At 41.1% G+C, this 23,379-nt stretch overlaps 1 protein-coding gene across 7 annotated transcripts in view; it reads left to right on the top strand.

Moving 5' to 3' along the window:
• The window catches only part of CNOT4 (CCR4-NOT transcription complex subunit 4), a 541,039-nt gene that overhangs the window by 449,658 nt on the left and 68,002 nt on the right, over nucleotides 1-23,379 (top strand). For all 7 annotated transcript variants that reach the window (XM_053718981.1, XM_053718986.1, XM_053718983.1 and 4 more), the window contains one exon: nucleotides 5,836-6,327. In XM_053718981.1, coding sequence (XP_053574956.1) covers nucleotides 5,836-6,327 — 492 coding nt within the window. The remainder of the gene's footprint in view (nucleotides 1-5,835; nucleotides 6,328-23,379) is intronic.

Genomic DNA, 23,379 nt, shown 5'->3' with positions numbered 1-23,379 from the left:
TCGTGGTTCCAAAGAAGGATCGTTCCATTCTTCTTTGGTGAGAGGATCAGTTTATAATGACCTTAGAACTAAAGGATACATTCTCTCAGATTCCCTTCAAAGGGTTCTTCTCAGATTTCTGAGTTTTTACCTTCTGGCCAAGCTTTTACAGTTTCTGATTCAACAATGGATTTGCCACTGCTTCCAGAGTTTTTTCAATGGTCCTGGGAGTGGCGTCTTGCCTGGATGACCTATTGATTTAGGCGCCATCCTCCTTCAAGCAATTCCCATTCTGTTTTTGTTGCCTTCTTCGTTCCACGGTTGGTAGTGGAGCTGGAAAAGAAGTCCTTAGCTGCAGGGTAGTCTGCATAGGGACTGTAATTGTTTCCCTATTGATGAAAAGCCTTCTGAAATTAAAGGCCAAGATCCTTCCTCTTGCCTCTCTCTTCAGTCTACTGTTCGGCATCAGCGGTTCGGTGTATGGTTGTAATTGGTTTGATGGTACTTCCCAAAGACGACATCCCTTTTTCGATTTCGTTTGAGTGCTCTGCAGTTGTGCATGCTCAGTCAGTGGAAGGGGGATTATTCAGATTGTCTCAGAAAATAGGGCTGGATCAGTCGTCTAGAGTCTCTTCCCTTGGTGGGTTTTCAGGCATTTAGGTCTCAGAACACATGCTTCGGACACCTTCCTTCATGGGTGTTTGTGATCGTGAACGCTAGCCTGCTGGGCTGGGGTGGAGTCTGGGACTCGTGAAGGGCAGGGACGTTGGTCCTGTGAGAAGTCTGCTCTCCCTTTCATCATTTTGGAGTTGAGAGCGGTTTACAGTTCTCTGATGGTTTGACTTCAGTTGTATTAGCCCAGTTTATCAGGTCCTAGTTTGACAATATAGCCTATGGGACTTTCATAATTTCCTTAGTCATGTGTTTCAGATTTTTCTGTGGGCAGGTGCTTACAGTTCTGTCTATCGGCCATCCACCTTTCTAGAGTGGACAACTAAGTGGAGTTCTGTTCAGACAGAGTTCCAATCTCGGGGAGTGGGACCTCCATCTGAAAGTGTTCTTCAGGTTAACAACCAATTGGGGCTTATCAGAATTGGTTCTAATGGCATCTCGTCAGAACATCACGGTCGTGGTCAAGAGATCTTCATGCTTTTCTGATAGATGCTCTGGCAGTTCTTTGGAACTTCAGGTTGACTTACCCGTTTCCTCGGTTTGTTCTCCTTTCATGAGTCTTTGTTCAGATCAAGTAGGAGAGCATTGTTTTTTTTCTAATAGCTCCTGCGTGGCTTTGCAAGATCTGGTAGGCAGATCTAGTAGAGAAGTTTCATCCAAATTTTGTTTCTCTGAAGCTGGCGGCTTGGGGATTTCACGCTTAAATTTAGCAAAGCGTGGGTTTTTTCCGAAACGGTAATTGAGACCATGATTTGGGTAGTTTATCTCTGGATATTTCTTCTAGGATCTCTAGGATCCCAAGGATCTTATCTTTTCTACAGGAAGACCTGGAGAAGGGGTTATCTGTTAGTACCCTCAAGGGTCAGATTTTGGTTCTTTCCTCTTCTGCGGCTCACGCGTCTGGTGGATGGTCCGGATGTCCAATCCTTATCAGGTCCTGGTTAAAATCAGGCCTGTGTTTAATTCGGTTTCTCCTCCTTGGAGCCTTAACTTTGAAAGTGTTCTCCATACTCCGTTTGAGACTATGCATTTCAGAGATATTAAAGGGACATTATACACTTTGAGATGGTAATATAAAATGATAAATTGTATATAATAAAACTCTGCAATATACTTTCATTATTTATTTTGTCCTCTCTGCCTGTAATTCCATTCTGAATTTGTGAGCTTTTCAGTTCCTGTTAGAAATGGAAGTGCAGAACACTGTTAAATCCAGCACAACCATTGGCTGACCTATTTATAACTGACCCTAATTGGCCACAGCAGAGAAGGTAACACAAGCTACAACATGGCAGCTCCCAGTGTTTTATAGACACTAAAACTTTACACTTATTTTGTCACTTTTTAAACAACTAATGAAACTTTAAAAAATACATCTACATGTTAGTCATGGACTAATCTTTTCTTTGAATGCATCATTCTATCTATTTAGTGTTTAATGTCCCTGTAAGTTATCTGGGAAAGTTTTTTTTCTTTCTAATTTTTCTTCTATTCTAAGAGTTCCGGACTCTCAGCTTGGCAGTGTGTTTCTCCTTACCTCGTATTTCAGGTAGATAAGGCAGTTATCGCACCAAGTTTGGTTTTCTTTCTAGGGTTTTTTTCGGACAGAGGTTTTCTGGATAAACAAACTCCGGAAAGCTACTACCACTTCTCTTTTCTCTGGTTGAAAAGTGTTAATCGTAGGGTTTATAAGTCTGCTGGACAGCAGTCTCCTGAGAGATTTTCAGCCTCCTCCACTAGGGCGGTGTCATCTTCTTCTTGGGCCTTTAAGAGAGAGGCCTCTGTAGAACAGTTTTTTTCAAAATTCTATAAATTTGATACTTTTTGTCTCGACTGGGGCTTCCTTTGGGAGATACATTTTTCAAGCAGTGTTGCCTTCCGTTTAGGTTACCTGTCTTGTCCCTCTCGTATCATCTGTGTCCTCTAGCTTGAGTATTGATTCCCAACAGTAATTGAAGATGATCCGTGGACTCACTGTGTCATTAGAAAGAAAACAAAACAAAATGTATTTATTTCTTGACACAATGAGTCCACAGCCCTCCCTGTTTTTCAGACATGTTTTTTGTTATATAGACCTCAGGCACCTCTGCACCTTGTGTTATTTCCTTTCTCTCCTTTTCCTTCGGTCAAATGACTGGGAGTTGTGGGAAGGGAAGTGATACTTAACAGCTTTGCTGTGGTGCTTTTTGCCGCTTCCTGCTTGCCAGGAGTGATATTCCCAACAGTAATTGAAGATGATCCGTGGACTCACCGTGTCAAGAAATAAATTAATTTATCAGGTAAGCATAAATTTAGTTTACCTGGCATTCTTGTGTTTTCTAATTTGCCTGAAGTAGCATTTCATGTTGTTGCAGTATCACATTTTGTAGAAAAACTCTATTGGGAGAGATAATTATCTGTCCATTTCTAAACCACTGTGAACCAATACCCCACCCCCTTTTTACAGCTGAGATTTAATTTGAACTTTAGCTAAATAAACGTATATGTTCATTTTACTGAAGTGTGGTTTCTTTTAAAGGGACAGTAAATACCTTGACATTTTAGTTATTCATAAAGTTAGTATAACGCACTGGTTTTTAAACCTGTTCTCAGGCCACGTTTTGAGGATATCTGAACTGGAGCCCAGGTGAAATAATCAGCTGATTAGTAAACATGGTTATTTTATCTACTCTCATCCACGGTAATCCAGAAAACCTAGACTGTTGGGGAGGCCTGTGGACCGGTTTGAAAATCAGTGGTATAAAGCAAACATTTGTTTTGCAGGTCTCTGTTAAAGACAAGTTTAATAAAAAAAACAAACCAGGTCTGCCACAAAGTAAAAAATTAAAAATCATATTGTATTCCAAGTGGCAATAAAAACATTAGTAGTCAAAAAAGCATTTGAAACACCAAGGACACTCTCTGAAATGTTTCAGCTGTATTCATAGACTATTATACTAACTTAAAGGGACACTGAACCTAAAATTGTTCTTTTGTTATTTAGATAGAGCATGCAATTTTAAGCAACTTTCTAATTTACTCCTATAATCAATTTTTCTTCGTTCTCTTGCTATCTTTATTTAAAAAATAAGGCATCTAAGCTTTTATATTAGTTCAGCACTCTGGACAGTACTTTTTTATTGGTGGATGAATTTATCCACCAATCAGCAAGAACAACCCAGGTTGTTCACCAAAAATGGGCTGGCATCTAAACTTACATTCTTGCATTTCAAATAAAGATACCAAGAGAATGAAGAATATTTGAAAATAGGAGTAAATTAGAAAGTTGCTTAAAATGTCATGCTCTATCTGAATCACGAAAGAAAAAATTTGTGTCCAGTGTCCCTTTAAAGGAACAGTTCACCCAAAAAATGTATCCCGTTTAAATTGTTCCCTATAATCCATTTTACCTGCTGGAGTGTATTAAATTGTTTACTAGCAGGGCCAGCACTGCAGCTGCAGAGTGTGGAGAGCAGCAGTCAGAGCAGGTAAAGGAGCAGAGCGGCCGCCCTGCTTTTTAAACGGACACACAGAAGCAAACATCACTCAAGTCAAGCAGCTGCTCTGTCAGTGCTCAGTCTCACTCAGCTGATCTGGGATAGGATGCAGCAGTGCTGCCACGGCTGCTCCCACTCCAATGGCAATGATTTGCACATCAGTCATAACAAGTCATTAACAAATTTGTATGACTGATGCAAATTTTTGAATGACTTTGATGTGCCAATCATTGCAAATCATCATGCCTGAATACTCACTGGGGTAAGGAATGGCCTGGGTGTCAGTCTTCCTCCCTAAAGACGGACAGTTTAAGTTGCTCATCACATCAGATTTAAATGTAATATGTGTGCCTTTAAAGACCTAAAAGATGTTAGGAGGCAGTATTCTAAAGTATGACAGAAGAGGAAAAGAATATCTCGCTGCAATTTTCATCTCTCTCTGTCTCTGGAAAAAAGTAAATTAAAACAATAAAAAAGAAATATATATATATATATATATATATATATATATATACAGTATATATAAATGATATATATATGTGTGTGTGTACAAGGTTTAGTTACAGAATAAATATAATACAGAGAGAGCACATAAACACCCCTAAATCAGCATGAAACTACAGTTTGAGTTCCATAGGATCCCTAAAAAGCAAAAAGTATGAAAAGTTTGTTTCAGCTCTAAAGGAGCATTCAGGTGCACAAGTCTCTGTAGATAGTTATATGAATAATGTAAATAGAAAACCTGGTAATAGATTTCACCTTCTAGAACATACCACTACACTGGAGGTCTCTCCCTCACAGAAGCAGCAAATTACCTCTCATCAATTGAGGTATGTTCTAATAAATGGAATCTATTATCAGTTTTTCTATTTACATTATTCATATTACTATCTACAGAATGCTCCCTTAGTGCTGAAACAAACTTGCTTATATATATATAGGCTGGTCTACAACTTTTCCAGGGCTTTTTTTTATTCCTAGTCCGGCTTTGTTTACAAGTCGCTCCTTTACCAATATTTTGGTTTTTGAAATAGATGATTTAGCTTGTGGTATTCCAACCTATACTGAAAGTTTTGATACTGGAGTCTTCGCTATTGAATAGCCTAAGCAAACACAGCCAGCAGAAGAAATTAAACTTGCGGTGCAGGACAGATAAGTAATAAAATTATAATTTTCCATTGTTCTCTCTAAGTATTGAGCTTTAGTTTTCCAGACAAATATAAGGAAGCAAATGTGTGTACACAAAGTGATAACATAATGAGATCTGATATTACCTGAAGCTCAACCCATTGTAATAGGCTGTGGTTTAAAAGCACAAAACCAGCTACTTCATATACACAAAGAAACCTGAAAATGCACTTACTCATACATTTTATACTCTGCAGCTGGTATAGCAAGTCATTTAAAATACATTAATATAAAAACAATTTTACAGTGTACTGTCCCTTTAATAACCACAACTAGTCTTGTTGTCTGCAGACTCAAACTCAAAATGGCTTTAGGAACAGTAAAATGACAGTGATATGATTGTCGCAACAAAGGGAGTATCCTATTCCAGAGGGTATATCCATGGTCTGGTTTTTTTTTAGTGTTTGAAGAAGACTGCACTATTTGAGTAGAAGTAAATCTAAATTATGTAAAGTGTATATATATTTTTTTTTCTTTTGCTCAGCAGAAATTTAACCTTTTATTTCAATTATTTTTGCAGAAACAATACCCGTCTCCTCATCAACGGACTGGCAAGCTGCGTTTGGGTTTGGTTCTTCTAAACAGCAAGAGGACGATTTGGGTTTTGATCCTTTTGATATCACCCGAAAAGCCTTAGCAGACTTAATTGAAAAGGAACTGTCTGTCCAAGACCAACCCGCCCTCTCACCTACATCTCATCAGAATCTTTCACCACACACAACTGCCAAAGGGCCAGGTTCTGGCTACCTTCATCCCACAGCAGCCACTAATGCCAACTCCATTGGTAGTACATTTCCAGTTTTGCCTCAGCGGTTCCCACCTTTTCAACACAGAGCAGTTTATAACTCTTTCAGTTTTCCTGGCCAGCCCGCACGGTATCCATGGATGGCCTTTCCACGCAATAACATTATGCACATAAACCACACTGCAAATGCAACCTCAAACAGTAATTTCTTGGACTTGACCCACCCTTCTCAACACAACACAGGCTTGGGAGGGATTCCTATAGCAGGTAGGTTATTCTAAGCACATGCCATAATCCAATCCAATTATTTACAGCAAGGTACTTTTCTAATTAATACCATTATAAAAGTCTTTTACATGGCTATATAAATTGGTTTTATCTGTACTTTTGTATTTGTTTGCCAACGTCCGGTATCATCTGTAAGTATTAGAGACTAATAGAAATTGGGTAAAATTTGAAGAAAAGGTGTGTGTATATAAATAAGTGTGTGTATATGTATGGTGGTGTGTGTGTGTGTGTGTGTGTGTATATATATATATATATATATATATATATATATATATATATATATATATATATATATATATATATATATATATATATATATATATATATATATTCAAAATAACAAGAGTATTGCATTGAGCAATGATACTTTTTTATTGGACTAACTATACATTTATAAGATGACAAGCTTTCGGAAGAGTGTCTTCCTTTTTCAAGTCTGAAGCAATACTGACCAGTTTGATGGAATTATATTAGATTATATCTTAAAACACAGGCTAAAAAGTGTTACAGAGGTCTGAATGCAGGGGGAGGAGGGGTGTCCTAAAAATTATGATGGGTGTTTAGGAGACAGGCAGATAGTGTCAGTAAAAGATAACAGGCATGGAAAATACTTAAAAAAGGAAGACACTCTTCCAAAAGCTTGTCATCTTATAAATGTATAGTTAGTCCAATAAAAAAGTATCATTGCTCAATGTAATACTCTAGTTATTTTGATATCTAAATCTCTGGGCTAACACGGCTACTCCAACGTGCGTGTGTGTGTACATATATGTGTGTGTATATATATATATATATATATTTATGTATGTGTATGTATATATAATATATACAGTGGATATAAGAAGTCTACACACCCTTGTTAAATTGTCAGGTTTCTGTGATGTAAAAAATGAGCCAAAGATAAATCATTTAAGAACTTTTTTCACCTTTAATGTGTCCTATAAACTGTACAGCTCAATTGAAAAACAAACTGAAATCTTTTAGGTGGAGGGAAGTAAAAATAAACTAATATGGTTGCATAAGTGTGCACACCCTTAAACTAATACTTTGTTGAAGCACCTTTTGATTTTATTACATCACTCAGTCTTTTTGGTTATGAGTCTATCAGCATGGCTCATCTTGACTTGGCAAGATTTTGCCTACTCTTCTTTGCAAAAACTTTCAAAATCTGTCAGATCACCTCACAGATTTTCGCTCAGATTCAAGTCTGGGCTCTGGCTTGGCCATTCCAAAACTTTCATTTTCTTCTGGTGAAGCCATTCCTTTGTTGATTTGGATGTATGCTTTGGGTCGTTGTCATGCTGAAAGATGAAGTTCCTTTTCATGTTCAGCTTTCTAACAGAAGCCTGAAGGTTTTGTGCCAGTATTGACTGTTCATAATTCCACCTACCTTGACTAAGGACCCAGTTCCAGCTGAAGAAATACAGCCACCACCATGCTTGACAGTGTTGTTTTTGCACGAAACATATCTTTTGGAATTATGGCCAAAAAGTTCAACCTTGGTTTTATCAGACCATAAAACCTTTTCCCACAGAAAAGACTTCAGATGTGTTTTTGCAAAATGTAGTCGGGCTTGGATGTTTTTCTTTGTAAGAAAAGGCTTCCGTCTTGCCATTCTACCCCATAGCACAGGCATATGAAGAATACGGGCGATTGTTGTCACATGCACCACACAGCCAGTACTTGCCAGATATTCCTGCAGCTCCTTTAATGGTGCTGTAGGCCTCTTGGCAGCCTCCCAGATCAGTTTTCTTCTAGTCTTTTCATCAATTTTGGAGGGAGGTCCAGTTCTTGGTAATGTCACTGTTGCGCCACATTTTCTCCACTTGATGATGACTGTCTTAGAGATGAATCCACGCAGCACGCCAACCTCACTGTAAAGCCGGAAATGTAATCCTCCGACCGGAGACGCTAATTAGTAGCGGGCGGAGTAAAGAGTTCCACAAATAGGTTCACAACAAGCACGGAGTGCCGTAGCCAAATGCAGAGGATCAGACTGCTAGGTAATCATGAAGCGAAAGGAAGCGGCAGGCACTCATTCTCAAACTTGTTAAAAAGTTTCAAAAATGTATTGGTATGCGTTAAAAAAGGTACACAGACATGGCAGGTTAAAACATGCAGGGTAAACTTACGCGTTTCGCGCCCCCTACAGGCGCTTACTCATAGACAAGAGACTCTGTGAAAACCCTGTCTATTTATGCAGTGTGAACCATAGGATTAACCATTTCATTTCCACACAGGCACAAATAAAAAGTGGTTAAAAACAGAAAGCATGCTACTAGACACAGGATATTAACATACAAATGGCTTTAAGATTCTAACAATAGGTGAGACTTTACAAGAGCCATAAGTAATATTTAAACAGCACACACATAATGGATGCTTAATTAAATAATGTACAAGAAAACACAGATACAAAAATTTCATGTATCTGCAAGCAAGGCGGAATAAATCAATATATGCTAGACACTGTGAACAATACCTATAATATGTAAAAACTGTCATAAGTTATAAAAAAATAATAATCAGAAAAAATGGGTGATTAGAGAAATATGAGTACAATTAGTAATTCTTTAAACTAATATATATATATTCAAATCTATGGACTTATAAGTAAAAAGAAAAAATAATAATAAATGAAAGAAACAGCATAAGCAATTGAATTGATAACTATATACTGATGCTACATAAAGAAGCTGTATAGAAGCTGTGTAGAAAGACTACATAAGAAAAGCTACATAAAGCCAATTGGAATAAAGGCTCCTGACTCATATTCCCATTGTTGTCATGAACAGAAGATAAAAAAAAAATCTGATCTTAATTGTCAATAAAAAAATTGATATCACATTCACTATTCATGCCAAGTGGGCTAAGAGTCTGAAGCTTAAGTATCCAGTACAATTCTTTTTTCTCCAAAATGTTGGCCTTGTTCCCACCCCTAATAGGCAAAGTAGCTATATCTATGACTTGAACTGATAAGTTTGCAATATGTGTAAAATGAAAATTTTACACATAACGATGTGAAATGCACATGCTTTCCAGAAGCTTTCTTTGTGGGTGTTGCAGAATTTTGCAGTGCATTTGAAAGGAGAGCTAGAGCAAACTAGCAGCGGAGCCTGAAGGAGAGAGGTGCAGGCTTTCTGCCTAGGTTTCAGATTTTTACACTTTTTGTTGAAGGCTTAGAGGGCAAATAGGAGTCTCCTAGAATGACAACATAACATTCAGAGCACGCTTTAACCCTTTAGCCACCAAAGAGGATTGCAGTGTATTCCGCTGAAATGTACTGTAGTAAATTGTGCTCCTTGATCTATTTTGTCGGAGGAGATTGGTTGGGACGAACTGCTTGCTTACTCTTTATCAGAAACTATATATATGTGTGTGTGTGTGTATATATATATATATATATATATATATATATATATATATATATGTATATTTATCCAAACTGCTTGGGACCGGATAAGGTTTGGATTTTTGAATATTGGCTTCTTTAAAATGTGACAGCTTGGAGAGTGGACAGAACTAAGTGTAATCAACAATATCTTAAAGGGACATTTTTTATTGAACTACCTGTGTTGTTCTTTCTGATTGGTGGTTATATTCATCCACCAATAAACAAGTGTTCCGTGTTCTGAACCAAAAAAAGCTTAGATACCTTCTTTTCTCTTGCAAGGTGTATCCAGTCCACGGATTCATCCTTTACTTGTGGGATATTCTCATTCCCTACAGGAAGTGGCAAAGAGAGCACACAGCAGAGCTGTCCATATAGCTCCCCCTCTAGCTCCACCCCCCAGTCATTCTCTTTGCCGGCTCTAAGCAATAGGGTCTCTCTCGGAAGGGTAAAGTGAATGTGGTGTTAGGTTCCACATTTCTCGTCTGTCTACAGACCAGACAAAGAAAGAGGCGTTCTTACGCTGTGTAGAAGATCTACATACGATGGGAGTGATTTACCCAGTTCCAATGGCAAAACAAGGACTGGGTTTTTACTCAAACCTGTTTGTGGTTCCCAAAAAAGAAGGAACTTTCAGACCAATCCTGGATCTAAAAATTCTAAACATTCCTCAGAGTCCCATCATTCAAGATGGAGACCATTCGGACAATCTTACCTATGATCCAGGAAGGTCAATATATGACTACCGTGGATCTAAAGGATGCGTACCTGCATATCCCAATCCACAAAGATCATCATCAGTTTCTCAGGTTCTCTTTCCTAGACAAGCATTACCAGTTTGTGGCTCTTCCATTCGGGTTAGCCACTGCTCCCAGAATTTTCACAAAGGTACTGGGGTCCCTTCTGGCGGTTCTAAGACCGCGGGGCATAGCAGTGGCGCCTTATTTGGACGACATCTTAATTCAGGCACCGTCTTTTAAAAGAGCCAAGTCTCACACAGAGATTGTATTGGCCTTTCTGAGGTCTCACGGGTGGAAGGTGAACGTCAAAAAGAGTTCTCTATCCCCACTCACAAGGGTTCCCTTCCTAGGAACTCTGATAGATTCGGTAGAAATGAAAATATTTCTGACGGAGGTCAGAAAGTTAAAACTTTTCTACTTGCCGAGTTCTTCATTCCATTCCTCGGCCATCTGTAGCTCAGTGCATGGAGGCAATCGGATTAATGGTAGCAGCAATGGACATAGTCCCTTTTGCTCGGATACATCTCAGACCACTGCAACTATGCATGCTCAAACAGTGGAATGGGGATTATGCAGATTTTTCTCCTCAAATGCAGTTGGACCAGGAGACCAGAGATTCTCTTCTCTGATGGTTGTCTCAGGATCACCTGTCCCAGGGAATATGTTTCCGCAGGCCAGAGTGGATCATTGTAACGACCGACGCCAGTCTGTTAGGCTGGGGTGCGGTCTGGGACTCCCTGAAAGCTCAGGGCTTATGGTCTCAGGAAGAATCTCTTCTCCCGATAAACATTCTGGAACTGAGGGGGATATCCAACGCGCTTCAGGCATGGCCTCAACTAGCTGTGGCCAAATTCATCAGATTTCAGTCGGACAACATCACGACTGTAGCTTACATCAATCATCAGTGTGGAAACAAAGAGTTCCCTAGTGATGAAGGAAGTAACCAAAATAATCAGGTGGGCGGAGGATCACTCCTGCCATCTCTCAGCAATTCACATCCCAGGAGTAGACAACTGGGAGGCGGATTTTCTAAGTCGTAAGACTTTCCACCTGGGGGAGTGGGAACTCCACCCGGAGGTATTTGCCCAGCTGACTCAGCTATGGGGCACTCCAGAGTTGGATCTGATGGCGTCCCGTCAGAACACCAAGCTTCCTCTCTACGGAGCCAGGTCCCGGGACCCCAAGGCGGTATTGATAGATGCTCTAGCAGCGCCTTGGTCCTTCAATCTGGCTTATGTTTTCCCACCGTTTCCTCTTCTCCCTTGTCTGGTCGCCAGAATCAAGCAGGAGAAGGCTTCGGTGATTCTGATAGTGCCTGCGTGGCCACGCAGGACTTGGAATGCAGACCTAGTGGACATGTCATCTGTTCCACCATGGACACTGCCAATGAGGCAGGATCTTCTAATACAGGGTCCGTTCAAGCATCCAAATCTAGTTTCTCCAACATAGGTGTGTCCGGTCCACGGCGTCATCCTTACTTGTGGGATATTCTCTTCCCCAACAGGAAATGGCAAAGAGCCCAGCAAAGCTGGTCACATGATCCCTCCTAGGCTCCGCCTACCCCAGTCATTCTCTTTGCCGTTGTACAGGCAACATCTCCACGGAGATGGCTTAGAGTTTTTTAGTGTTTAACTGTAGTTTTTCATTATTCAATCAAGAGTTTGTTATTTTCAAATAGTGCTGGTACGTACTATTTACTCAGAAACAGAAAAGAGATGAAGAATTCTGTTTGTATGAGGAAAATGATTTTAGCAACCGTAACTAAAATCCATGGCTGTTCCACACAGGACTGTTGAGAGCAATTAACTTCAGTTGGGGGAACAGTTTGCAGTCCTTTGCTGCTTGAGGTATGACACATTCTAACAAGACGATGTAATGCTGGAAGCTGTCATTTTCCCTATGGGATCCGGTAAGCCATGTTTATTACGATTGTAAATAAGGGCTTCACAAGGGCTTATTTAGACTGTAGACCTTTTTTGGGCTAAATCGATTGATATTAACACTTATTTAGCCTTGAGGAATCATTTATTCTGGGTATTTTGATATAATAATATCGGCAGGCACTGTTTTAGACACCTTATTCTTTAGGGGCTTTCCCAAAGCATAGGCAGAGTCTCATTTTCGCGCCGGTGTTGCGCACTTGTTTTTTGAGAGGCATGGCATGCAGTCGCATGTGAGAGGAGCTCTGATACTTATAAAAGACTTCTGAAGGCGTCATTTGGTATCGTATTCCCCTTTGGGTTTGGTTGGGTCTCAGCAAAGCAGATACCAGGGACTGTAAAGGGGTTAAAGCTTAAAACGGCTCCGGTTCCGTTATTTTAAGGGTTAAAGCTTCCAAAATTGGTGTGCAATATTTTCAAGGCTTTAAGACACTGTGGTGAAAGTTTGGTGAATTTTGAACAATTCCTTCATGTTTTTTCACAATTGCAGTAATAAAGTGTGTTCAGTTTAAAATTTAAAGTGACAGTAACGGTTTTATTTCAAAACGTTTTTTGTACTTTCTTATCAAGTTTATGCCTGTTTAACATGTCTGAACTACCAGATAGACTGTGTTCTGAATGTGGGGAAGCCAGAATTCCTATTCATTTAAATAAATGTGATTTATGTGATAATGACAATGATGCCCAAGATGATTCCTCAAGTGAGGGGAGTAAGCATGGTACTGCATCATTCCCTCCTTCGTCTACACGAGTCTTGCCCACTCAGGAGGCCCCTAGTACATCTAGCGCGCCAATACTCCTTACTATGCAACAATTAACGGCTGTAATGGATAATTCTGTCAAAAACATTTTAGCCAAAATGAACCCTTGTCAGCGTAAGCGTGGATGCTCTGTTTTAGTTACTGAAGAGCATGACGACGCTGATATTAATATCTCTGAAGGGCCCCTAACCCAATCTGAGGGGGCCAGGGAGGTTTTGTCTGAGGGAGAAATTACTGATTTAGGGAACATTTCTCAGCAGGCTGAATCTGATGTGATTACTTTTAAATTTAAATTGGAACATCTCCGCATTTTGCTTAAGGAGGTATTATCCACTCTGGATGATTGTGAAAATTTGGTCATCCCAGAGAAACTATGTAAAATGGACAAGTTCCTAGAGGTGCCGGGGCTCCCAGAAGCTTTTCCTATACCCAAGCGGGTGGCGGACATTGTTAATAAAGAATGGGAAAGGCCCGGTATTCCTTTCGTCCCTCCCCCCATATTTAAAAAATTGTTTCCTATGGTCGACCCCAGAAAGGACTTATGGCAGTCAGTCCCCAAGGTCGAGGGAGCGGTTTCTACTTTAAACAAACGCACCACTATTCCCATAGAGGATAGTTGTGCTTTCAAAGATCCTATGGATAAAAAATTAGGTTTGCTTAAAAAGATGTTTGTTCAGCAGGGTTACCTTCTACAACCCATTTCATGCATTGTCCCTGTCACTACAGCCGCATATTTCTGGTTTGATGAACTGATTAAGGTGCTCGATAGTGACTCTCCTCCTTATGAGGAGATTATGGACAGAGTCAATGCTCTCAAATTGGCTAATTCTTTCACTCTAGACGCCTCTTTGCAATTGGCTAAGTTAGCGGCTAAGAATTCTGGGTTTGCTATTGTGGCGCGCAGAGCGCTTTGGTTGAAATCTTGGTCGGCTGATGCGTCTTCCAAGAACAAGCTACTAAACATTCCTTTCAAGGGGAAAACGCTGTTTGGTCCTGACTTGAAAGAGATTATCTCTGATATCACTGGGGGTAAGGGCCATGCCCTTCCTCAGGATCGGCCTTTCAAGGCAAAAAATAGACCTAATTTTCGTCCCTTTCGTAAAAACGGACCAGCCCAAGGTGCTACGTCCTCTAAGCAAGAGGGTAATACTTCTCAGGCCAAGCCAGCTTGGAGACCAATGCAAGGCTGGAACAAGGGAAAGCAGGCCAAGAAACCTGCCACTGCTACCAAGACAGCATGAAATATCGGCCCCCGATCCGGGACCGGATCTGGTGGGGGGCAGACTCTCTCTCTTCGCTCAGGCTTGGGCAAGAGATGTTCTGGATCCTTGGGCGCTAGAAATAGTCTCCCAGGGTTATCTTCTGGAATTCAAGGGACTTCCCCCAAGGGGGAGGTTCCACAGGTCTCAGTTGTCTTCAGACCACATAAAAAGACAGGCGTTCTTACATTGTGTAGAAGACCTGTTAAAAATGGGAGTGATTCATCCTGTTCCATTGAGAGAACAAGGGATGGGGTTCTACTCCAATCTGTTCATAGTTCCCAAAAAAGAGGGAACGTTCAGACCAATCCTAGATCTCAAGATCTTAAACAAATTTCTCAAGGTCCCATCGTTCAAGATGGAAACCATTCGAACTATCCTTCCTTCCATCCAGGAAGGTCAATTCATGACCACGGTGGATTTAAAGGATGCGTATCTACATATTCCTATCCACAAGGAACATCATCGGTTCCTAAGGTTTGCATTCCTGGACAAACATTACCAGTTCGTGGCGCTTCCTTTCGGATTAGCCACTGCTCCAAGGATTTTCACAAAGGTACTAGGGTCCCTTCTAGCGGTGCTAAGACCAAGGGGCATTGCAGTAGTACCTTACCTGGACGACATTCTGATTCAAGCGTCGTCCCTCCCTCGAGCAAAGGCTCACACGGACATTGTCCTGGCCTTTCTCAGATCGCACGGCTGGAAAGTGAACGTGGAAAAGAGTTCTCTATCCCCGTCAACAAGGGTTCCCTTCTTGGGAACAATTATAGACTCCTCAGACATGAGGATTTTTCTAACAGAGGCCAGAAAAACAAAGCTTCTGGACTCTTGTCGAATACTTCATTCCGTTCCTCTTCCTTCCGTAGCTCAGTGCATGGAAGTGATCGGGTTGATGGTAGCGGCAATGGACATAGTTCCTTTTGCGCGCATTCATCTAAGACCATTACAACTGTGCATGCTCAGTCAGTGGAATGGGGACTATACAGACTTGTCTCCAAAGATACAAGTAAATCAGAGGACCAGAGACTCACTCCGTTGGTGGCTGTCCCTGGACAACCTGTCACGAGGGATGACATTCCGCAGACCAGAGTGGGTCATTGTCACGACCGACGCCAGTCTGATGGGCTGGGGCGCGGTCTGGGGATCCCTGAAGGCTCAGGGTCTTTGGTCTCGGGAAGAATCTCTTCTACCGATAAATATTCTGGAACTGAGAGCGATATTCAATGCTCTCAAGGCTTGGCCTCAGCTAGCGAGGACCAAGTTCATACGGTTTCAATCAGACAACATGACGACTGTTGCGTACATCAACCATCAGGGGGGAACAAGGAGTTCCCTAGCGATGGAAGAAGTGACCAAGATTATTCTATGGGCGGAGTCTCACTCCTGCCACCTGTCTGCTATCCACATCCCGGGAGTGGAAAATTGGGAAGCGGATTTTCTGAGTCGTCAGACATTGCATCCGGGGGAGTGGGAACTCCATCCGGAAATCTTTGCCCAAGTCACTCAACTATGGGGCATTCCAGACATGGATCTGATGGCCTCTCGTCAGAACTTCAAAGTTCCTTGCTACGGGTCCAGATCCAGGGATCCCAAGGCGGCTCTAGTGGATGCACTAGTAGCACCTTGGACCTTCAAACTAGCTTATGTGTTCCCACCGTTTCCTCTCATCCCCAGGCTGGTAGCCAGGATCAATCAGGAGAGGGCGTCGGTGATCTTGATAGCTCCTGCGTGGCCACGCAGGACTTGGTATGCAGATCTGGTGAATATGTCATCGGCTCCACCTTGGAAGCTACCTTTGAGACGAGACCTTCTTGTTCAGGGTCCGTTCGAACATCCGAATCTGGTTTCACTCCAGCTGACTGCTTGGAGATTGAACGCTTGATTTTATCGAAGCGAGGTTTCTCAGATTCTGTTATCGATACTCTTGTTCAGGCCAGAAAGCCTGTAACTAGAAAGATTTACCACAAAATTTGGAAAAAATATATCTGTTGGTGTGAATCTAAAGGATTCCCTTGGGACAAGGTTAAGATTCCTAGGATTCTATCCTTCCTTCAAGAAGGATTGGAAAAAGGATTATCGGCAAGTTCCCTGAAGGGACAGATTTCTGCCTTGTCGGTGTTACTTCACAAAAAACTGGCAGCTGTGCCAGATGTTCAAGCCTTTGTTCAGGCTCTGGTTAGAATCAAGCCTGTTTACAAACCTTTGACTCCTCCTTGGAGTCTCAATTTAGTTCTTTCAGTTCTTCAGGGGGTTCCGTTTGAACCCTTACATTCCGTTGATATTAAGTTATTATCTTGGAAAGTTTTGTTTTTAGTTGCAATTTCTTCTGCTAGAAGAGTTTCAGAATTATCTGCTCTGCAGTGTTCTCCTCCTTATTTGGTGTTCCATGCAGATAAGGTGGTTTTACGTACTAAACCTGGTTTTCTTCCAAAAGTTGTTTCTAACAAAAACATTAACCAGGAGATTATCGTACCTTCTCTGTGTCCGAAACCAGTTTCAAAGAAGGAACGCTTGTTGCACAATTTGGATGTTGTTCGCGCTCTAAAATTCTATTTAGATGCTACAAAGGATTTTAGACAAACATCTTCCTTGTTTGTTGTTTATTCAGGTAAAAGGAGAGGTCAAAAAGCAACTTCTACCTCTCTCTCTTTTTGGATTAAAAGCATCATCAGATTGGCTTACGAGACTGCCGGACGGCAGCCTCCCAAAAGAATCACAGCTCATTCCACTAGGGCTGTGGCTTCCACATGGGCCTTCAAGAACGAGGCTTCTGTTGATCAGATATGTAGGGCAGCGACTTGGTCTTCACTGCACACTTTTACCAAATTTTACAAGTTTGATACTTTTGCTTCTTCTGAGGCTATTTTTGGGAGAAAGGTTTTGCAAGCCGTGGTGCCTTCCATTTAGGTGACCTGATTTGCTCCCTCCCTTCATCCGTGTCCTAAAGCTTTGGTATTGGTTCCCACAAGTAAGGATGACGCCGTGGACCGGACACACCTATGTTGGAGAAAACAGAATTTATGTTTACCTGATAAATTTCTTTCTCCAACGGTGTGTCCGGTCCACGGCCCGCCCTGGTTTTTTAATCAGGTCTGATAATTTATTTTCTTTAACTACAGTCACCACGGTACCATATGGTTTCTCCTATGCTATTATTCCTCCTTAACGTCGGTCGAATGACTGGGGTAGGCGGAGCCTAGGAGGGATCATGTGACCAGCTTTGCTGGGCTCTTTGCCATTTCCTGTTGGGGAAGAGAATATCCCACAAGTAAGGATGACGCCGTGGACCGGACACACCGTTGGAGAAAGAAATTTATCAGGTAAACATAAATTCTGTTTTCTCTACGTCTGACTGCTTGGAGATTGAACACTTAATTCTATCAAAGCGTGGTTTCTCTGAGTCAGTTATAGATACTCTGATTCAGGCTAGAAAGTCTGTCACCAGGAAAATCTACCATAAGATATGGAGGAAATATCTTTCTTGGTGTGAATCCAAGGGTTACTCATGGAATAAGATTAGGATTCCCAGGATATTGTCTTTTCTTCAAGAAGGATTGGAGAAAGGATTGTCAGCTAGTTCTTTAAAGGGTGATATCTGCTCTGTCTATCCTTTTACACAAGCGTCTGGCAGAGGTGCCAGACGTTCAAGCGTTTGCACAGGCTTTAGTCAGAATCAAGCCTGTCTATAAACCTGTGGCTCCGCCATGGAGTCTAAATCTAGTTCTTTCAGTTCTTCAAGGGGTTCCGTTTGAACCTTTACATTCCATAGATATTAAGTTGTTGTCTTGGAAAGTTTTGTTTTTGGTAGCTATCTCTTCTGCTCGAAGAGTCTCAGAATTATCTGCCTTACAGTGTGATTTGCCTTACCTGGTGTTCCACGCAGATAAGGTAGTTTTGCGTACCAAACCTGGTTTTCTTCCTAAAGTTGTTTCCAACAAGAATATTAACCTTCTCTGTGTCCTAAACCTTCTTCGAAGAAGTAACGTCTGTTGCACAATCTTGATGTAGTTCGTGCTCTAAAGTTCTATTTACAAGCAACTAAGGATTTCAGACAAACATCTTCCTTATTTGTTATCTATTCTGGTAAAAGGAGAGGTCAGAAAGCGACTGCTACCTCTTTCCTTTTGGCTGAAAAGCATCATCCGTTTGGCCTATGAGACTGCTGGCCAGCAGCCTCCTGAAACTGTTACTGCTCATTCTACCAGAGCAGTGGCTTCCACATGGGCTTTTAAAAACGAGGCTTCTGTTGAACAGATTTGTAAGGCAGCGACTTGGTCTTCACTGCATACTTTTTCAAAATTTTACAAATTCGATACTTTTGCTTCTTCGGAGGCTATTTTTGGGAGAAAGGTTTTGCAAGCAGTGGTGCCTTCCGTTTAAGGTACCTGTCTTGTTCTCTCCCTTCATCCGTGTCCTAAAGCTTTGGTATTGGTATCCCACAAGTAAATGATGAATCCGTGGACTGGATACACCTTGCCAGAGAAAACAGAATTTATGCTTACCTGATAAATTCCTTTCTCTTGCGGTGTATCCAGTCCACGGCCCGCCCTGGCATTTAAGTCAGGTAAAAAAAAATTCTTTTAAACTACAGTCACCACTGCACCCTATGGTTTCTCCTTTTTCTTCCTAACCTTTGGTCGAATGACTGGGGGGTGGAGCTAGAGGGGGAGCTATATGGACAGCTCTGCTGTGTGCTCTCTTTGCCACTTCCTGTAGGGAATGAGAATATCCCACAAGTAAAGGATGAATCCGTGTACTGGATACACCGCAAGAGAAAGTAATTTATCAGGTAAGCATAAATTCTGTTTTTCAAATAAAGATAGCAAGAGAACAAAGATAAATTGATAGGAGTAAATTAGAAAGTTGCTTAAAATGGCATGCTCTATCTGAATCACAAAAGGAAAACATTGGGTTCAGTGTCTCTAAGTGTTTTAGGCAATATTTACATGTCAGTGACATGGCATATTTTAAACAAGTAATGCACAGAAATCTCATGTAGAAGTTCGTGAAGATGGGTTAGGGGGGAAATGTGTGGACATGGGCTTAATTTTTTTTTTCTCTCTTACAAGAATGACTTTCCTGCATCAGTTGAAAACAAAGATGCCATGTCACTGCATTATTTTGCATAATTATGTTCTTCACGGACCATTTTAGCATCTGGGTTGCATTATGTAGTAGCCATATATGGATTGCATAATTTAACAAATTGATTTAATGATAATTTTGTTAAAAAAACGGACAATAAAAGCTAATTTTACCTAAAGATTTATTAAAATTTTAGCTGGGTGGTCAATGAAATTAGCCTTGTGGTGTTCCCCATAAATATACACCTGGCTCCTAGATTTGTGATCTGGCTCCTAGATTTGAGTCATGTTTGTTAAGCCCTGCATTAACGTACAGGAGGATTGCCTAATGTATGTTATCCTCTAGGGCTGAAGACAGACCAGCTTTTTGATCTCAATTTGTGTGATTAAATATATAAGTGCCAGACTCTTAACTGCGCTCATACACAAATATTCCTATATCAAGCCCTGTAGTATAAATGCTGGGCTCCCAGGTGTATAGGTGTCTGATACTATAGGATAGTGCTAATGGGCTTCAATGTCAACTACCCTTATCAGGGCATATTTTAAAGAGATGGACTGATTTAAAAAAAATAAAAATTTAAAGGCTGTCGGCACATAATCCTTTTTTTTTTTTTTTTTTTCTGTCAAACTTGTGTGTTTAAAATCATTTTAAATGGTGACTGTATAGCATTTAAAGAAAATATTTCCCAGAAGTCATCAGACAACTGCATTTGTCGTGCTTTTTTTTTTTTTTCTGCTAATCCTTATTTGGAATGGAGTTTGGTTTATAGTTCTCCAGCTTTAAAGGAACAGTTGACCCAAAATTTTAGTTTATATACTTTAGTATGAGCTATAGAAAATATGTATAAACATAGCCAGTAGAAGAAATTATGCTCTCAGTGGGAGGTAGGAGAGATAAAGTAATACAATTTCTCCAACATAGGTGTGTCCGGTCCACGGCGTCATCCTTACTTGTGGGATATTCTCTTCCCCAACAGGAAATGGCAAAGAGCCCAGCAAAGCTGGTCACATGATCCCTCCTAGGCTCCGCCTTCCCCAGTCATTCTCTTTGCCGTTGTACAGGCAACATCTCCACGGAGATGGCTTAGAGTTTTTTGGTGTTTAACTGTAGTTTTTATTCTTCAATCAAGAGTTTGTTATTTTAAAATAGTGCTGGTATGTACTATTTACTCTGAAACAGAAAAGTGATGAAGATTTCTGTTTGTAAGAGGAAAATGATTTTAGCAACCGTTACTAAAATCGATGGCTGTTTCCACACAGGACTGTTGAGAGGAATTAACTTCAGTTGGGGGAAACAGTGAGCAGACTTTTGCTGCTTGAGGTATGACACATTTCTAACAAGACGATGTAATGCTGGAAGCTGTCATTTTCCCTATGGGATCCGGTAAGCCATTTTTATTACATAAGAATAAAGGGCTTCACAAGGGCTTTTAAGACTGGTAGACATTTTCTGGGCTAAAACGATTGATATATAAGCATTTTTAATACTTCATAGCTTTGAGGAATTATTTTATTCTTGGGAATTATGTAAAATAACCGGCAGGCACTGTATTGGACACCTTATTCTCTAGGGGCTTTCCCTAATCATAGGCAGAGCCTCATTTTCGCGCCTCTATTGCGCACTTGTTTTTGGGAAGCATGACATGCAGATGCATGTGTGAGGAGCTCTGATACATAGAAAAGGCTTTCTGAAGGCGTCATTTGGTATCGTATTCCCCTTTGGGCTTGGTTGGGTCTCAGCAAAGCAGATACCAGGGACTGTATAGGGGTTAAATATAAAAACGGCTCCGGTTCCGTTATTTTAAGAGTTAAAGCTTTCAAATTTGGTGTGCAATACATTTAAGGCTTTAAGACACTGTGGTGAAATTTTGGTGAATTTTGAACAATTCCTTCATACTTTTTCACATTTGCAGTAATAAAGTGTGTTCAGTTTAAAATTTAAAGTGACAGTAACGGTTTTATTTTAAAAGTTTTTTGTACTTTTTTATCAAGTTTATGCCTGTTTAACATGTCTGAACTACCAGATAGACTGTGTTCTGTATGTGGGGAAGTCAAGGTTCCTTCTCATTTAAATAGATGTGATTTATGTGACACAAAATTTAGAGAAAATGATGCAGAAGATGATTCCTCAAGTGAGGGGAGTAAGCATGGTACTGCATCATCCCCTCCTTCGTCTACGCACAGGAGGCCCCTAGTACGTCTAGTGCGCCAATACTCCTTACTATGCAACAATTAACGGCTGTAATGGATAATTCTATCAAAAACATTTTAGCCAAAATGCCCACTTATCAGTGAAAGCGCGACTGCTCTGTTTTAGAAAATACGGAAGAGCATGAGGATGATATTGGTTCTGAAGTGCCCCTACACCAGTCTGAGGGGGCCAGGGAGGTTTTGTCTGAGGGAGAAATTTCAGATTCAGGGAAAATTTCTCAACAAGCTGAACCTGATGTGATTACATTCAAATTTAAATTGGAACATCTCCGCGCTCTGCTTAAGGAGGTGTTATCTACTCTGGATGATTGTGAGAATTTGGTCATTCCAGAGAAATTATGTAAGATGGACAAGTTCCTAGAGGTCCCGGGGCCCCCCGAAGCTTTTCCTATACCCAAGCGGGTGGCGGATATTGTAAACAAAGAATGGGAAAGGCCCGGCATACCTTTCGTCCCTCCCCCTATATTCAAGAAATTGTTTCCTATGGTCGACCCCAGAAAGGACTTATGGCAGACAGTCCCCAAGGTCGAGGGGGCGGTTTCTACTCTAAACAAACGCACCACTATACCCATAGAAGATAGTTGTGCTTTCAAAGATCCTATGGATAAAAAATTAGAGGGTTTGCTTAAAAAGATGTTTGTTCAGCAAGGTTACCTTCTACAACCAATTTCATGCATTGTTCCTGTCACTACAGCAGCGTGTTTCTGGTTCGATGAACTAGAAAAGGCGCTCAATAAAGATTCTTCTTATGAGGAGATTTTGGACAGAATTCATGCTCTCAAATTGGCTAATTCTTTCACCTTAGACGCCACTTTGCAATTGGCTAGATTAGCGGCGAAAAATTCTGGGTTTGCTATTGTGGCGCGCAGAGCGCTTTGGCTAAAATCTTGGTCAGCGGATGCGTCTTCCAAGAATAAATTGCTTAACATTCCTTTCAAGGGGAAAACGCTGTTTGGCCCTGACTTGAAAGAGATTATTTCTGATATCACTGGGGGTAAGGGCCACGCCCTTCCTCAGGATAGGTCTTTCAAGGCTAAAAATAAACCAAATTTTCGTCCCTTTCGCAGAAACGGACCAGCCACAAGTGCTACATCCTCTAAGCAAGAGGGTAATACTTCTCAAGCCAAGCCAGCCTGGAGGCCAATGCAAGGCTGGAACAAAGGTAAGCAGGCCAAGAAACCTGCCACTGCTACCAAGACAGCATGAGATGTTGGCCCCCGATCCGGGACCGGATCTGGTGGGGGGCAGACTCTCTCTCTTCGCTCAGGCTTGGGCAAGAGATGTTCTGGATCCTTGGGCGCTGGAAATAGTCTCCCAAGGTTATCTTCTGGAATTCAAGGGGCTTCCCCCAAGGGGGAGGTTCCACAGGTCTCAATTGTCTTCAGACCACATAAAAAGACAGGCATTCTTACATTGTGTAGAAGACCTGTTAAAAATGGGAGTGATTCATCCTGTTCCATTAGGAGAACAAGGGATGGGGTTCTACTCCAATCTGTTCATAGTTCCCAAAAAAGAGGGAACATTCAGACCAATCTTAGATCTCAAGATCCTAAACAAGTTTCTCAAGGTTCCATCGTTCAAAATGGAAACCATTCGAACAATTCTTCCTTCCATCCAGGAAGGTCAATTCATGACCACGGTG

Source organism: Bombina bombina, chromosome 6, assembly GCF_027579735.1.
Source record: "Bombina bombina isolate aBomBom1 chromosome 6, aBomBom1.pri, whole genome shotgun sequence".
Taxonomy (NCBI): Eukaryota; Metazoa; Chordata; class Amphibia; order Anura; family Bombinatoridae; genus Bombina; species Bombina bombina.
The sequence above is the reverse complement of the archived record's forward strand: the minus strand, read 5'-3'. Positions and strand labels throughout refer to the sequence as shown.